General features: G+C 39.9%; 1 protein-coding gene across 1 annotated transcript; it reads right to left on the bottom strand.

The window, feature by feature from the left end:
* Positions 1-133: 133 nt before the first annotated feature.
* Positions 134-17,051, bottom strand: LOC134659311 (guanine nucleotide-binding protein G(f) subunit alpha). The gene is made up of 10 exons (XM_063514964.1): positions 16,967-17,051; positions 16,357-16,471; positions 13,356-13,450; positions 10,533-10,701; positions 8,303-8,400; positions 7,193-7,307; positions 6,947-7,033; positions 5,705-5,835; positions 3,045-3,213; positions 134-337 (listed from the first exon to the last, which is right to left on the bottom strand). Exons 2-10 carry the CDS (start codon positions 16,453-16,455, stop codon positions 143-145), a joined length of 1,158 nt encoding a protein of 385 aa, XP_063371034.1. The 5' UTR covers positions 16,456-16,471; positions 16,967-17,051; the 3' UTR covers positions 134-142.
* Positions 17,052-17,283: the final 232 nt, after the last annotated feature.

Raw genomic sequence — 17,283 nt, 5'->3', positions numbered from 1 at the left:
CCTTCTTCTATAGGTATAGTAGTTTATTCTGTGCTTTAAGGTCATGGATGATTTAGAAGTCGGGATATTACTGTACAAGTAATTTATACAGCATCAATTCGTTTCTGTCTCTTTTATTTTTTATTTAAGGTAGTACATAAGGTCAGTAAACGCCGATATTAGACAGCGCATGCGTCAATATAATTTGATGCGTGTCTCGGAACACGGTGCGCACATTGTCCGTGTCAGTGGCGGTGGTGAAGTGGAAGTAGCACTCGCGCGGGCGGTACGCCGCGCCGACCACGAACCGTTCGGCGGACGGCGCGGCCGCGCGTCGACGCTGCTTCTGCGTCACGTCCTGAAACGTGAACGTATTATAAGATTCTGTGTTACGGGACAACATTTTTTGAAGTGAGAACTTCTTTAGCGGTGCTGGGCACTTTTTTAGGGTGGGGAAAAAATGATAAACTCGAGACAGCGTAAGGCGATCACGTGACCGTAAGCCCCGTAAGGTGGCCACTCATAATTTAAATGGCATTTAACTCAATAAAGAAAAACTCAATGTTATTTGACATTTATGTTGCGGACTCCTTTTCAAGACTATGTTCAAATAATTTGACGTTGTCATGGCAGTATGTAGGGCAAACCTTGGCTTATCGGTGATACTTGGTAATTCGGTGATGATGCGTTGTTATCTTACGCTGAGCTTACAATGCTGAAATGTAAGCAATTAAATCGCTGCCAACCCAATTGCAAGCATCAAAACTAACAGCTGCCAACAATTTTATAGCTCGCATTTCCTCATGGTGAAAACTGTGTAAGATTATAACGCAGTATAACCGAATTACCAAGTATCACCGATAAGCCAAGGTTTGCCCTAAATAAACATGTCAATGAAAAAGTGTGATCTTATTTGAGAATGATAATAATATAATTATAATAAATAAATAGAATACCTCCGCTAAACGTATGTATCGTGTTACCGGGCGTCGCTAACATAGTGAGGTGAGTTTTCACTTCTATCGGCACTCCCGGAGTGCAACCGTTGTTGCTTGTTTTGACTGTACCGTCTATGGCACAACCATTACTTAACACATGCAGTGCCGAAAACCTGACTATCGGGTGTTTTATGATTTCGTTCCCAGGCCGGACGACCCGATAGTCGGGATCGTGGTACTACAGCTTTATATGACGACATTTTTGTGGCCTGGCGCGGATGTCTTGTTTGGCTGGGTGGCAATGCATGTGTTAACTAATACAGTTACAGCGAATGTGGAGGGAGGTACGAGGAAAGGAAAACCAAGGAAAAGGTGGATGGACTGTGTGAGAGATATGAAACGAACACAGGTGAATGATGAGATGACATGAAACACTATCTAATTTCAAACGATTATCTTTACAATGTATTCAACAGGCATTATAATTGTTAACTTTCAAGTTTTCTGGCACTGTTCATTAATACACCGTTTAAGTATGTTTGATTTATATAGATAATTCATAATTCATAATTCTTATGTATTTTCATATTTTAATGTTCAGGTTTATATAATCCAATTAAGGAAACTGTAAGTCTACAATATTACTAAATGATGTAGCAATACGAGACTGTTTGTTTCTAAAAAAAAAAAAAAAAAAATGACGGGTGACTAAGAGATATGGACATGCTACGGTGACCCCATGTGAATGGGGCAAGGGCAAGCGAATGATGATGATGACTAATGGGCGGACGACGGATGCAATATACGTCAAAATCATGTCAAACGATATACGTAATTAAAATTGGTTTAAATAAGACAACATGATTTTGACGTATATTGCATCCGTCGCCCGCCCATTAAATGATGACAGTTACAGCAAGCCGAAATTCCGTGGAGATCTGGCCCCTATTTCACCACGGCGACAGGTGCGACAATTGTAAAACATCACTGTGGCTGACGTCACAGACATCCATAACAGGGCTAAGGTTACCGCTTATCATCGGGCGGGCCGTATTCCTGTTTGCTACCATCATTGTATTATTAAAAAAAACTTTATTATATCGCAAAAAACAGATATTTCTCTTGCGATGTTTATGACAATTGTCACAAGATTTCAAAGAATTTTGTGTAATTCTTGACAGGAAATGAGTTCTGTGTCGGAATTTCGGGACAATTGTCGTGTTTCTTGTGACAATTGTGATTAGCTTCGCAAAATAAGTACTTATTTATTGACGATATAATGGAGTTTTATTAAAAATAAAATGTTGGTGGCAAACAAGCAAGTTGGGGAGGGGGGGTCTGGACATCGGATGATGGTAGCATGACGTGGGAGGAAATGGGGTCATTCGAAGCATGATTTTTGGATGATTTTAGCGGTGGGGGGGGGGGGGGGGGTAAAAATCGTCAAAAATACATGACGTAATTTATGAACAGCCCCTTAGGCATGGGTTAGGTCCTAAACAGAGTCGCAATAAGGACATCATGGTAAGGCCCCAGTTCCGGGGAATTTTGAGCTGCAACTATCCAATACTGCAACTATGGTCCACAACTTCAAAAGGAAATTAAGTATCAATACCAATGTACCTAAAGGTATAGGTACTCCGAGTTTTTTCTTCCATTTATAAACATACCTTGCATTAGAACTACAAAAATATGTACAGTAAAAGACACCTACACCTGAACGAAAAAATAACCTACTAACTGTATTGGACCCATAGACTAGGAATCCTGAGACTGAGTTTAGAGCAATTATTTCATGAAACTGATGCTGCCAAAAATACGGGGGTGCGGGGGGACGAGGTGAGCGAGCGAGAGACATCCTCTAGACTGAGCATAGTAGCGCTACCCCCTCTGCCACTTATACGGTAGTTTTACTCCATCTTCGAGTCAATCCCGTGCCGTGATTGGTCCGTGTCTTTGAACGGACCAATTACGGCACGGGATTGACTCGAAGATGGAGTAAAACTACCGTATAAGTGGCAGAGGGGGTAGCGCTACTATGCTCAGTCTAGAGGATGTCTTGTCTGTGATTGGACCATAGTTGCATGGTAGCTTTGGACTACAGTTGGGAGGTTTTACGGTACGTACAACAAACATCTGTCGAATGAAGTCTCTCGTTCGTTCGTACTCGCCGCCGTGTCCGCCATACTGGTTGTAAGCGGGGAAGTGGGGGGCGATGCTACCCCCGCGCTCCACCTTGCGCCGGAGCAAGTCTTGCTTGTTGAGGAACACTATCAGACCCGCTTCTAGTAGAAATCTGAAACAACGTCAAGTTTAATAGCTACCCCGGCCGGCGAGAGCAAAATGCGTCTGCTCCTAGTGCTTAATTAAATATCGACTATTCTATCGACATATGGATGTCGATAGAATAGTCGACTTTTAATTAAGCATAATTTTTTTTTTTTTTTTTTAACTGAGCCATTAGTATTTGTTATTTATTTCAACTTGATACCTCCACGCGTTTCTAAGAATAACCCTAAAACAATTTTAAACTTAATAAATACAAACACTTGGTTTTAATTTTGTTTACAACAATAATTAATACTTCTGCATATCATAACGGTGGTCCAGTACATCGTGTTGTTTTTATCGACATCGACCAAAGTGTGTGTCCTCGCACTATTAAGCTGTCAACGCATTTTTGCTCTCGCCGGCCGGGGTATGTTAATAGCCCATCAACGTGCACACTAGCGCCACTGCTAAATAATCGTGATTATTTAAATTTAACGATATATATTTAAAAAAAAGGGGGCCGCTACGTACTTTATCTTGTATTAAAGTATCTTTTGAATACATTAAACTAGTTTCTATGTTGCTGGATTCGTCAATCTATGCGTTCAAAGTTAAAACGGCCGTTTTTGTTTTGAAGTTTATAGATTAGATTTCGATTTAGATTTATTTATTTCAAGATGAAAATTACACTATAAATTTGCTACATTCGTCAAAATTATGTTTATCTTCTCATCATGATCGTCAAAAATTATTATAAATTTAAAAATAAAAATAATAAGATTAAGATTAATTATGTCTCCCAATAAGGATCGTCATGTACAAAGAAAAACATGTCAAAACAATTGAATATAAACCTAGTTAACATTAAAGTCGATGTCAACGTAAATAATTTGTAACTGTCATTAAAATGTCAAATAAAGATAAAAATATCACAAAAGAACAAAATGTCATGTTTTAAATACAAATCAACAATTGAATAATAAATAAAATTACATACATTCCAAATTCACAAATTCAATTCCATGTACTCATTTATAGAATACAGAGGGTTATCCAACAAAAGGTTTCTCAATTTGCGCTTAAATGTTTCGTCACACGGCTCATTTCTCAGATCGGCAGGAAGGTGCTCGTAGTAAGTCGGGCCGATGACACGTGGGTTCTTTCTTGAAAGTGCCATGCGACGGGGAACTGTTCTCAGACGCCCTGCAGCTCGAAGCAGTTTGCCCGGAAAGTTAATACGCGCAAATTGGGATATATTCTGTCTTACATATATCAGTACATCGAACAGGTATTGTGAGTAGTGCGTCATTATACGTTGAGAACCAAAGAGCTCTTTACAAGGGTGCCTGTCTTTTACACCGGCAAGTGTACGTATTGCGCGTTTCTGCATTATTAAAACTCTTTTTGCATCTGTTGAATTGCCCCAGAGCAGTGAGCCGTATGCCATGATAGAGTGGAAATGCGCAAAGTACACCTGCTTTAAGGCTTCTGCTGAGATAAGTGGCTTCAGTTTCCTCAACGCAAACGACGCACCACCCAATCGATCGCACAGGTTGTCTACATGGGACTTCCAATTTAGAGTGTTGTCAATCATAAACCCTAGGAACTTACTCTTATCGCACATGGGCATCGAAAAATTAGCCATGCACGGTGGCAGTTGAACCTTTCGACCAGAAAACAACATAACATTTGATTTTGAATAATTAAGTAACAGCCCATTTGCTGAGAACCATTCCTCCAATTGGTTGCAAGCATCATGAATTTTTAAAGCCAGTTGGTCATAAGAGCTTGCACCAACTAACACAGTTGTGTCATCCGCAAACAATACAGACAAGCCAGCTCCAATATTCGATGGTAGGTCGTTGACAAATAACAAAAATAAGGTATTTCCAAGGGACGAACCTTGGGGGGGAACCTTTTTATAGATTGACGAATCCAGCAACATAGAAACTAGTTTAATGTATTCAAAAGGTACTTTAATACAAGATACAGTACGTAGCGGCCTCCTTTTTTTAAATATATTTCGTTAAATTTAAATAATCACGATTATTGAGCAGCGGCGCTAGTGTGCACGTTGATGGGCTCTTAATATAAACCTGTACTCGTGACTTCCGACCACGAGGTTCACAATTTTACCATAAGAAATTATAGTTTGGGAAACTATTTATTGCATCAGAAAAAGTCGCGCATCATCATCTTCCTCGCGTTATCCACGGCTTATAGGAGCCTGGGGTCCACTTGGCAAAAAACCCGACTAGGCACTAATTTTTACGAAAGTGACTGCCATCTGACCTTCCAACCCAGAGGGGAAACTAGGCCTTATTGGGATTAGTCCGGTTTCCTCACGATGTTTTCCTACGCCGAAAAGCGACTGGTAATGATATTTTCGTACATAAGTTCCAAAAATCTCATTGGTACGAGCTGGGGTTTGAATTGAACCCGCAACCGGAAACGGATCCAGGACTCCGAAGGAGTAGCATGGGGGACATGACCCCCCCCCCTAGATCTGCCACTACCTGCTCTGCCAGACGTCCTCGAAGAGCGTCAGTGCCTCCCTCAGCCGGTTGGTGGCGCAATCCTCCCTCAGCGTCTGGTCGAAGTCACTGCACGCCACCAGAAACCAGATGGCGTGGATACCTTCGAATACCTGCAAGACAAAGATTACAAAAGTAAAGATAGAGACTGTCACTGTCACTCTAATATGGAAGAGCGATAGAAAGACACAAAGCGATTGGATGGCGAAGCGCATGCGATTGTCACCTTCGCTAGGCTTGGTTATATAATGCCGAGCGAACATGCGCACCAATGAACGTGTGCACAAACGCGATTTGCAGACCAACCTTCGTAGTGCCCGTAAGGTCTTTACGAGTACGAAGTATATAAGTTATATATACATATAAGTAAATTCTGCAAGCACAGAGAGGACTTTGAAACGCAAAGTATACAGACAGATATATCTCTACTTGAAAAGACCGAGGATATATAGCGGTTGTAGCGATGGGCGAGTCGAGTTATCTGATTCGAATAATTCGAATCAGTCTGCAGATGAGTTAATTCGAATCAAGACTATTGGCAATTCGAATCAACTCGACCACTAGCTAACTCGGCGAAATCGCCAACTCACCGAGCCAACGCTATCACACTGCTACTAAGGCCATTCAAAAATAAACCTTAATACCGTAGCCCGAAGGCTCTTTTTACAACAACTGCCGCTCGATTCGCCATCTCAACTCGAGTTGGTACTATGATCATTCAAAAATAAACCTTAATTCCGTAACCCGAAGGTTCTTTTTACAACAACTGCCGCTTGATTCGCTATTCCAAGTATACCAACTCGAGTTCACTGCTAGTATGGCCATTCAAAAATAAACCTTAGTTCCGTGCTCTGAAGGTTCTTTTTACAACAACTGCCGCGTAACTCGCCGTCTCAACTCGCTCCGCGCCTGTGCCTGTGACCTTGTCGCGAACCACGCGAATCGTCGAGTCGAGTTAACTCGATTTTGAATTCGAATCAGCGGCCGAATCAATTCGAAAGATTCGAATTGAAAAAAAGTGGACTCGTCACATCGCTAAGCGGTTGCCTTTGGTTCGTTGTTTTTCGCTAATAATTTTTCTCTCATTCTCGATAAATTTTGTGAGCAGTCTCAAATGTCTCAATAGATGATTTTCCTTTTTGCCCCAGCATAGTTTAACACGGCCTTATTGTCACCTGACGATATTATGTATCGTATGCAAGTTTGGTCAAAAGTTAAAGTTACCTGAATCCATTTTTTTCGTTCACCTCTCTGTCCACCGACATCAAACATCCAAAATTCTTGTATTCCGCCGTGCATCGATTTAGGCACCTGAAAATCCAATTTCATGTATCAACCTATTAACTTATGGTTCTGTGATCTGTGATAACTTATTTGGGCAAAGAATAAAGATAGAATATATAATATCTTTTAATTTTTCATGCGCTTGTTATACCAGGAAAAGAATATCAAGATATTTTTTGACCTCACCTTGACTTTAAATTCAATCTTCTGTATCCCAGTAGTTTTCTGACGACACCGCAGTATATCGGCGTCGGGCGGCGAGTAATCTGACTTCTCAATCAGATCTATCCGGTCCAAGAAACTGAAAACAAACCTCAATTCAACAAAAAACTAACGTAAATGTCCCAGTGTTGGACACTGTCCCAATACTGGTCAGCTTCAATCTTAATTCCAAGGAATAGAGATGACAAATGGGCTATCAATTACCTACTAGAATGAGGATGTCAGATCTTCTTCCTCGCGTTGTCCCGGCATTTTGCCACGGCTCATGGGAGCCTGGGGTCCGCTTGGCAACTAATCCCAGGAATTGGCGTGGGTACTAATTTTTACGAAAGCGACTGCCATCTGACCTTACAACCCAGAGGGCAAACTCAAGGTAAACTAGGCCTTATTGGGATTAGTCCGGTTTCCTCACGATGTTTTCCTTCACCGAAAAGCGAATGGTAAATGTCAAGTGATATTTCGTACATAAGTTCCGAAAAACTCATTAGTACGAGCCGGGGTTAGAACCCGCGACCTCAGGATTGCAAGTCGCACGCTCTTACCGCTAGGCCACCAGAGCGCTTTTTCAGCGCAATGAGGATGTCAAATATTAGGACGTTACCTGTGACGTTACCTTATATTTCTCATTGAAAGCTGCAGTAACAGACATTGAAAAACTCGGCCCGAACCCGGACCGGTCTAGCTTGAGCCATCTTTTACGTACCTAACAATGTGCTGAGTTCGTATGATGTCATATAATAGTCACGCTCTGTGATTGTTACGCCATTTAGGGTTCAAGCTAAATTGGACATTCCATAGCGTAAGTATGGAAAAACCAATTTAGCTAGCACCCTAAATGGCGTAACCATCCCGTGTGGTGACTGTACCTGAATGACTGCTCTAAACTTTGAGCCGAGCGTGCCCGAACATTGAGTGATATACCCTCATGGTGCTTAGCCAACATGCCAATCGTTTTCACTCCGTAGCGAATGATAAGCAACGGTCACTGTCGCACTAGTATGGGAGAGAGACACAAAGCGTTTCGTCGTCGTACCGCAAGCGATTTTCACCTTGGCTAGGCACCCTTGTACTTACTATTCGGCACTGTCTATTAGCTGGTATTCGTTGGACCTCTTGAAGCACTCGCGGACGCCGCTGTCCCGCCACAGTGCTCGGACATAGTCGAAATACTCCTGGATATAAAGACAATGTAACGTTAGAATTACCCACATAGACAATACTAGCGACCCGCCTCGGCTTCGCACGGGTTAACAAATTATACATAAACCTTTCTCTTAAATCTAGGTACTCTATCTATTTAAAAAACCGCATCAAAATCCGCGTATTTTTGAAGGTCTAAGCATACATAGGGACAGACAGACCGCGGGAAGCGACTTTGTTTTATACTATGCAGTGATGATAGAATTGATAGACATTAAGTATATTTTTTAATACAACGTCGGTGGCAAACAAGCATACGGCCCGCATGATGGTAAGCGATCGCCGTAGCTTATGGATGCCTGCAAATCCAGAGATGTTACATGCTCTAAAAACTTAAAATATAACCAACGAAAATGCGGACAAACAATACATTATGACTTAAAATTTTATGGGAAACAATAGAGACCCCTTGAGTGCATATTATAAAGATGGTAGGTTAACTCAAGGAGATATACTTACCATCTATACCGATAGCCATCTACAACTTGTCTACAACACTATCACGATGACTCGAATAATAGATCAATAATGTACCGATCGTAAACTACTAGATATCTAATTATCTACGCGAATAGATTGCGATTTTAGAAATTGATTAAGTTTAGACACACTAAGTACTAAGTACTTTGAAAGTGGTTCCTAATGGAATAACAGTGTTATGATAATAATACCTAAATACTTATTAGTACTTATGAATACTTTGAAGAGGGTAAAATACGTTCTTTGATGAATGACTATAAGCCCACAGAACTAAAAGTAAGAATGCAAGTGACCTCAGGCCCCGTAGACAACATGCCAATCGCTAACGCTACGCAGCGAACGAAACGCAACTGTCACTGTCGCACTATTACGGAAGAGTGATATAATAAATAATAATAATAATAAAGCTTTTTTATTTGTCCATGCGAAAAATAAATACATTGCAATATGATATAGATAAATAATTACGTAACATTCAATAAGTAGTTAATTTAACATAATTAGATTAATTAATTTAACAAAATAGTTATAATTGATTAAAATTTAAATCTAGATTAATTTTTGAATGGACCCCCTTTGAGTAAAAGCCTCCAAGCTCCAAGGTATGAGGAGGAAAGAGTGATAGAGAAACACAAAGCGATTCGATGGCGAAGCGCAAGCGATCGTCACCTTGGCTAGGCCGGTTGGAGTTGTAAATGACCGTACCTATGCTAATACGCTACAGTAGTCGCTTACCCGCTGGTTGTCTACTTGTTTGCCACTGACTTGGCATAAAAAATGATGGTCTGTCTGCCCTGGGGTACTAGCCAAGATGAGTATCGTTTGCAGAAAACGAAACGAAACGCTATTGTCCATCTATCACTCTTCCATATTAGTGCGATAGAGACAGATCGTGTTTCGTTTCGGTTCTCTGCGAACGATTGTCATCTTGTTTACACCCCCTGGACATTCTCCTTATTTTTTCCTTTATGATTATCCTTTCCTCCTATCCTTTATTTGTATTTTTCTGTACCACATATGATCATTATTGCCCATGGGCGTGCATATAGTTCTGCGCTTAGACATTCTTAGAATTTACTCAGTGTGATGCCCAAAGGCACCAAATATCGCGTCACGTCGAAGATCTATCTCGTCATAGTGCGGTGGGCCGTCAGCGCCGCACCGCAGTATGTAGTTCCGTGCTTGAACATTCTTAGCATTGCCCAACGTGATGCTCAATGGCACCAAATATCACGTGACGTCGAAGACCTACCTCGTCATAGTGCAGTGGACCGTCGGCGCCGCTCCGCAGTATGTAGTTCCGTGCTTGAACATTCTTAGAATTGCCCAACGTGATGCCCAAAGGCACCAAATATCACGTGACGTCGAAGACCTACCTCGTCATAGTGCGCTGGACCGTCATCGCCGCACCGCAGTATGTAGTTCTGTGCTTGAACATTCTTAGCATTGCCCAGCGTGATGCCCAAAGGCACTAAATATCGCGTCACGTCGAAGACCTACCTCGTCATAGTGCGCTGGACCGTCATCGCCGCACCGCAGTATGTAGTTCTGTGCTTGAACATTCTTAGCATTGCCCAACGTGATGCTCAAAGGCACTAAATATCGCGTCACGTCGAAGACCTACCTCGTCATAGTGCGGTGGACCGTCCGCGCCGCACCGCAGTATGTAGTTCTGTGCTTGAACATTCTTAGCATTGCCCAACGTGATGCTCAAAGGCTCCATGTGACGCACGATGTCGTAGATCGACTCGTGGATGTTGTGGCGAATGTGGTTGGCCTTCTCGACACGTTCGCTGGCAAATAAAAAGTGATTTTTTGTACTTACCTACACATTCATTAAAATTATAATTTTTAAGAAAAAAAAACCGACTTCTATGCGGCCCGGTGAAAGATTATTGTAGATGGTGCGCTATGTAGAAAAGGAGGTAAAACCACCCACTTTTCTAGTAGCATTTCGTTTCTGTAAGGCTCGCAGTTCTAACCTAACCTAACCCACTTTTGTTCGGTTCTGTGAGGATAGCAGTTCAAACCTAACCTAACCCACTTAACGGCGCATGCGGTGCGGTGTACGGGGGTTTGAGCGGGAGGGGTTTGGCCTCATCATACTTTATACCTACATTTTATGGTAGGTAATCATAGTAGTTTGTTTAGTTTAGGTATCATAGTGGTTTTCCGGGTCAAGGTCCGGGTCTGTGTCCAAGTCCGGGTCCGAGTCCGGGTCTAGTCCAGGTCCGAGTCCGAGTCCAGGTCCGGGTCCGGGTCCGAACCGGATCCGGGTACGAGGCCGGATCTGGATCCGAGTCCGGGTCCCAGTCCAAGTCAAAGTCGAAATTCGAAATCACCAAACATGTACTATGCGTCGTTGAAGAGTTCTGTTCTGATCATCATCAGCAGTTCCAGTTCATCAAATGCGACAGTTTTTAATGTTAATGCTTTATTTTATGATGAAAATACAGAAAATTCTATACGTGTGCCTTAAGATTTGAGAAGTTCCGTCGATTTCTCATGGATCCCATGTTCAGAACTTGAGCTTGACATAAATATGGCTTAAAAACCTAACTTGCTTAACAAACATAACGAAAAGGAAAAATCGCCAAACGCGAGCTATCCGTCGTTAAAGAGTTTCGTTCTGGTCATCATCAGCAGTTACACTTCCTCAAATGTTACTTTTTAAATGTATATGCTTAATTTGTTGATTAAAACACAACAATCACTATATGTATGCCTTTAAGATTTGAGGAGTTCCCTCGATTCCTTATGGATCTCATCATCAGAACTCGAGCTTGACAGAAATGTGGCTTAAAAACTAAACTTGCTTAACAAACATAACGAAGAGGACAAATCGCCAAACGTGAACTATGGGTCGTTGAAGAGTTCTGTTCTGATCATCATCAGCAGTTCCATTTCATCAAATGCGACAGTTTTTAATAAAAATGCTTGATTTTCTGATGAAAATACAAAAATCTCTATACGCACGCCTTTAAGATTTGAGGAGTTCCCTCGATTCCTCATGGATCCCATCATCAGAACTCGAGCTTGACAAAAATGTGGCTTAAAAACTTAACTTGCTTAACAAACATAACGAAGAGGACAAATCGCCAAACGTGAACTATGCGTCGTTGAAGAGTTCTGTTCTGATCATCATCAGCAGTTCCACTTCATCAAATGTCACGTTTCTGAATGTATATGCTTGATTTGTTGATAAAAACACAAAAATCACTATATGTATGCCTTTAAGATTTGAGGAGTTCCCTCGATTCCTCATGGATCCCATCATCAGAACTGGGTTTTGACAAAAACGGGACCAATCTGTATGCATATACATACAATCAAAAAAAGAATTTTCAAAATCGGTCCAGTAATGACGGAGATATGGAGTAACAAACATAAAAAAAAATAAAGAAAATAAAAAAAATAAAAAATAAAACATACAACCGAATTGATAACCTCCTTCTTTGAGATTTGGAAGTCGGTTAAAAAAAAAAAAAAAAAAAAACATACAACCGAATTGATAACCTCCTCCTTTTAGATTTGGAAGTCGGTTAAAAATACGATTATCTAACTAAAACATCTTCAAAATATACTCGATATGTATACGCAAACACTTGATAAAATTATCAACAATGTGCCTAAGTCAACATTTCCAGCGTACCGTAAAATGGGGTGAGGAGGCGCAAAACTGACATTCAAACATTTCAAACCTCGATAACATTTTATTTTTACATATGCAAACTGAATGGTGTATATTATACGTGTTCCGGACGTTCGTATTATAGTTTTTATTTTATTTTGGGTAGTTCTATTTCATAACTTTGACGATAAACAGGAAATCCCACCTCACCCCGTAGCCCCTCATATTTGGGGTGAGTTGGATTTTCATACAAAGGTGATTTTGGAAGATTGATGGATCGATTTTTTTTTTGAGTACTTATTACTATAGCTCCATTTTAAATTGGAATACATTATTTTTGTAGCAGTAGCCTTAAAAACTCATCTTTCATCCCTTCTCTCCCCATTCATAACCCAACTCTCCCCGCGAACCCTACTCACCCCATTTTACGGTATGTAGGTATTTTTGGGCCAACCTGTAGGTATAGTACCTATATATAGATTGGTCACAAAGGGTCTATGTGCTTTAAATTTTTAACATAAACATAAGTAAAACGGTTGTAGAGTTAGACCAAGAAAAGTCTACAACGATTTTGATAGCACAAGCAGTGCGTTTTAAACGTCAAACTTCTATGAAATTATGACGTACCTGTAACACGAAACTTGCACTGCATGTGCTATCAAAATCGTTGCAGACTTGTCTTGGTCTAACTAATTGTAAGTTATATTTATTTATTTATTTATAGCCTTATTTCAGAATACATTATAAAAAAAAAAAATTGTAATTTGTAAGTATATATAAGTATTTTTTGTAAGTACCTATAGATTATAAGTATACCTCTGGCTAAATCCCTGTATGTGCAGAATCTTCATCTGTTTGATGATGGTGGTTTTGCCGCTCTCACCCGTTCCAAGAAGCAGCAGTTTTATAGCCTAGAATACAACACATAAAATATATAGGTACTAGTATATTGCAAGTAGTTGGATGGATCTGTGTAAAGAATGTATGAAGTTCTGTGAGGCGATGGATAAGCGTGAATCTTCTGTCTTTTATTCGTTTTTCTTTCTCACATTTGTTCTGTTTTTCCTTTCTAGACTGTATCATGTACCTTAATTGTTTGTATAAATACTGTCTATTATAAATTTCACAGCGTATTAGTCCGCTGTAATGCTGTGTAAATTTTATGAATTAATAAAATAAAATAAAAAATAATGTGTTTTTTAGGGTTCCGTACCTCAAAAGGAAAAAACGGAAACCTTATAGGATCACTCGTGCGTCTGTATGTATGTCCGACCATTCCCTTAACTCCAAAACTATAGGTCTAAAAAAAATTTCGAAAAAAATACACAAAATAGTGATTTATAGATGACAGGAAAACTTATTAGAATTTTGCAGTCAAGCGTGAGTCGGACTTAACCCATTCAGGGCCAGCGACTCAGCGTATGGGTCATGCTCAAACAGTTCCGCAGGGCCAGTGACTCACATGTGAGTCCTGAATAAATTCTGATTTAAACTTAAACGAAACGTAATTCGATGTAATAACGTAAGTAACATATAAGCTAACAATCATTTCTATAAGGCATATTAGGATAAAAATTATAAACACGTTTTTTTTAATGAAAACAGGGTCTCGAATATTCAAGTTTGGTTTACTATCAGTGCAATATAGTAAATATACTGAAATTCTAGATACATAATGCGATGCAAGCAAACAGAAAAATCTATATTGAAAAAATATAAAAAATATATATATTTCAGAAGTTATTGACAGGGCTCAAGGTATGGGTCACCGTGGCCTGGCGCTACTTGTAAAAACTGCTAATGTTTCCGTAGCAGGCTAAAATAAACTTTATTGTCTGGTATTAAAGCTTATTTCATGTTGAAGCTGTTTGATATTGTACCATTTTACAACTGATTACTGTTTGGATGATGGTAAGCAACAATTTGTAGGAACCAAGCCGTAGTATAATAATATTTTGTTTTGTATAAGGGGTAAGGCAACGAGGATTTTTTCCCACTGTACTTTTATGTCATAATATTTGGTGATCGTTGTATTGTACCCTAGGCAATTACCTACTAACTTGGAGGATATAATCAAACGGAGACGCCATGTCTGTAATTTTCTGTACAAAACAGTCTGCCGATATTTGCGGGGGAGGGGAACGTCAAATGTATGCGTAACGTAGAAATAGCCATGTCAGATAAACGTCATTCCATACATTGTGTATGACCGTTGGCCGCCTATTTTCGACAGAGGGGAAAGCCTGTTAATGGCTACTCCGTTTAGTTGTATCCTCCAAGCCTACTAACAATGATGTTAAAGTTAATTTTTTTTCGTTTCAATATAGAACAAGGCGGTTGAAACAGTCACCACTAACTAATATGTATTGTATAACAAATAGTTTGTGACAAATATTTACAAGTTTTTTCAAATATCGTGGTTTCTACGGCAGATTAGAAAGTAAGTACTATAATACATTTTAAGTTCTCTATTGTTACTAATATAATGGCATTTACCAAAACAAAGATAATGACCGACCAGTTGTAAGCTTATCGGACACACTTGGACAATAAACAAGGAATGCATCCGAACGGCGGCGGCGGTATTATCTTTCATGTGGTATTTGTCACAAGAGTTCAAGATGTGATTCATCCCATCCCCCCTATTAGAGATGTATTTTGGAGTAACATGGAAAATATTATTTAGTCACGATTTATTCGTTGGCGACTTTATACTCCTCCTGTGCTGTTTAGTGATTTCGTATTTTGTTCATCATAATATTGCATTGTCATTCGATTTACATACGTATGCAAAATTTCATCTAAATCGGGAAACGGTTCTAATTTAACTTCCAAGATTTGCCCCAAAAAACAACAACAAAAACACGGCAAGTTAAATAGAATTAGACTAAGCTAAGTTGGCAGCGATTTTGATAGCACAGGCTGAGTACCTAAGTGTAATTTAAATGTCATACTTATATGAAATTATGACCTTTAAATTAACACTTGCACAGGCTGGGCTATAAAATTTGCTACCAACTTAGCTTGGTCAGACATTAAACGCTTGTAGAAAGTAAAAATATTCACTCCTACAAACTGCAATAATTAGTTTCTTTTTTGATAGGCACAGAAAATCGGTGGTTAGTAAAAATGTTGCATAATGCTGTCCAACTGGCCGGCTTCATAAGCGGCGATTTATTTACCGTTCGCGCCAGGCTCGAGACCCATAAGCTGAGTCATGCGTTTTAGCTAAAAACGATTTGTATGGTGGCCTGGCGTATTGTGTACGCTCGGCGGTTCGTGGCCATGAATGGGTTAATGGACGGAACCCTTGGAAAGCGAGTCCGACTCGCACTTGGCCGTTATTTTTATATTGGAGGCAAACGAGCAAATTTTCATGTAGGTTTAACTGTAATACCTAAGTATACCTAATCTATAATCACGTGGTAAAATGAGAGCGTATAACTTCGATGCGGCGGCGGCGGATGAGGCGGGTGTATCCTCTTGACCGTCCGACGATAGCATAGTATCCAAAAAAAGTATGCTCTTAACCGTCCGCGGGAACCTTACTATCCAAAGGGGTGGAAGAAAGAATTGATTTCAGAGCCATCTAACGGAATATTTCGGCATTATTTACTAATTCTCTTGATGCAACAACGTAGCCTAACTAAATAGTTAGCTCTAAAAAAATATAGATGGCAGTGTACGCTAGGGTTTTGTAGCAAGTTGTGGATGCGCAGCGCGGGGCGTGCGACGCTAAAAAAACCCGGACGGTTGAGAGGAAAACAGTCTCGCGGGCCGGACGGTCAAGTGGGTATGGATGCTGATGGTAACTCACATCGTTATAGTTTTTGATCCAGTTCTTGATCTCCCGGTCGATGTACCGCGAGTGGTCTTCATCCTCGTCCTGAGCCTTCATGCATGGTATCAGCTTCATGTTCAATGTTCGTCAACTTCATATACTTGAAGTGGTTAACCTAACTAGTGGTGAACCTAAGGGTTAATAAACAATAATTCATTAAATTAAATAAAACGATGCATTGAATCGATGTTGCTAAAACATATCTAAGAACCACTGCTAGAAAATATGCTTTGAAATAATAAAAAACCGCATCCAAATCGGTTTACCCGTTTAAGAGTTACTTACAGTGCAACAGACAGACTCTCGAAGGTTAACCAAATGGGGTATGTGGTGCCCTATTGATATTCCGGCGATATATATTTTTTATTATTTATTATTGATATTCAAAAATCGGCGTAATTTTCCTCGGAATATCAATAGGGCACCCCTCCACCCTCATTCATAAACGTGACGTTTATAGTGTGAGCCCGATATGTCAGTTTTTCTTTATTGCAACACTCAAAATGATTGAACTTCCCGTAAAGTAATTACTAATTAGGGACTAGGACCCTTTTACAATACAATTAATATTTAAGTGAATACTCACTTGTATGTTTATTATGGCAAGGCCGGAGGCGCGCACAACACAAATCACAGTGACCGGGTATCGGGGAATCATTCGCTTATCAACCGATAATTTTAATACAAGATAATTAAATAATTGGAAGCGATTACTCAGGTCTTTAGTTTAACGGCAAGAACTATCGGCGAATTAAAAAATATTTGATTTCTAATAATTATCTTCATGAGTAAATTGCAGTTTTGTGCAGTGTAAAAAGACAATAACGGTTATAAAGATAAACTTCCTTCTTAAACGACTGCCCAAAAAAATGAGTATATTGTTTTTAGTCATTTGATAATGAT

This window comes from Cydia amplana, chromosome 24 (assembly GCF_948474715.1).
Source record: "Cydia amplana chromosome 24, ilCydAmpl1.1, whole genome shotgun sequence".
Classification (NCBI taxonomy): domain Eukaryota; kingdom Metazoa; phylum Arthropoda; class Insecta; order Lepidoptera; family Tortricidae; genus Cydia; species Cydia amplana.
Note: the sequence above shows the minus strand (reverse complement) of the source record. Positions and strands in the feature narration are given on the sequence as shown.

Coding starts and splice junctions, on each gene's coding strand:
- LOC134659311 (XM_063514964.1), bottom strand. CDS start 16,455: ATGAAGCTGATACCATGCATGAAGGCTCAGGACGAGGATGAAGACCAC. Junction 10,702..13,355: donor ATACAGGGATTTAGCCAGAG/GTATACTTATAA, acceptor TTTATTTGCCAG/CGAACGTGTCGAGAAGGCCA. Junction 7,308..8,302: donor CTAATAGACAGTGCCGAATA/GTAAGTACAAGG, acceptor GTTTGTTTTCAG/TTTCTTGGACCGGATAGATC.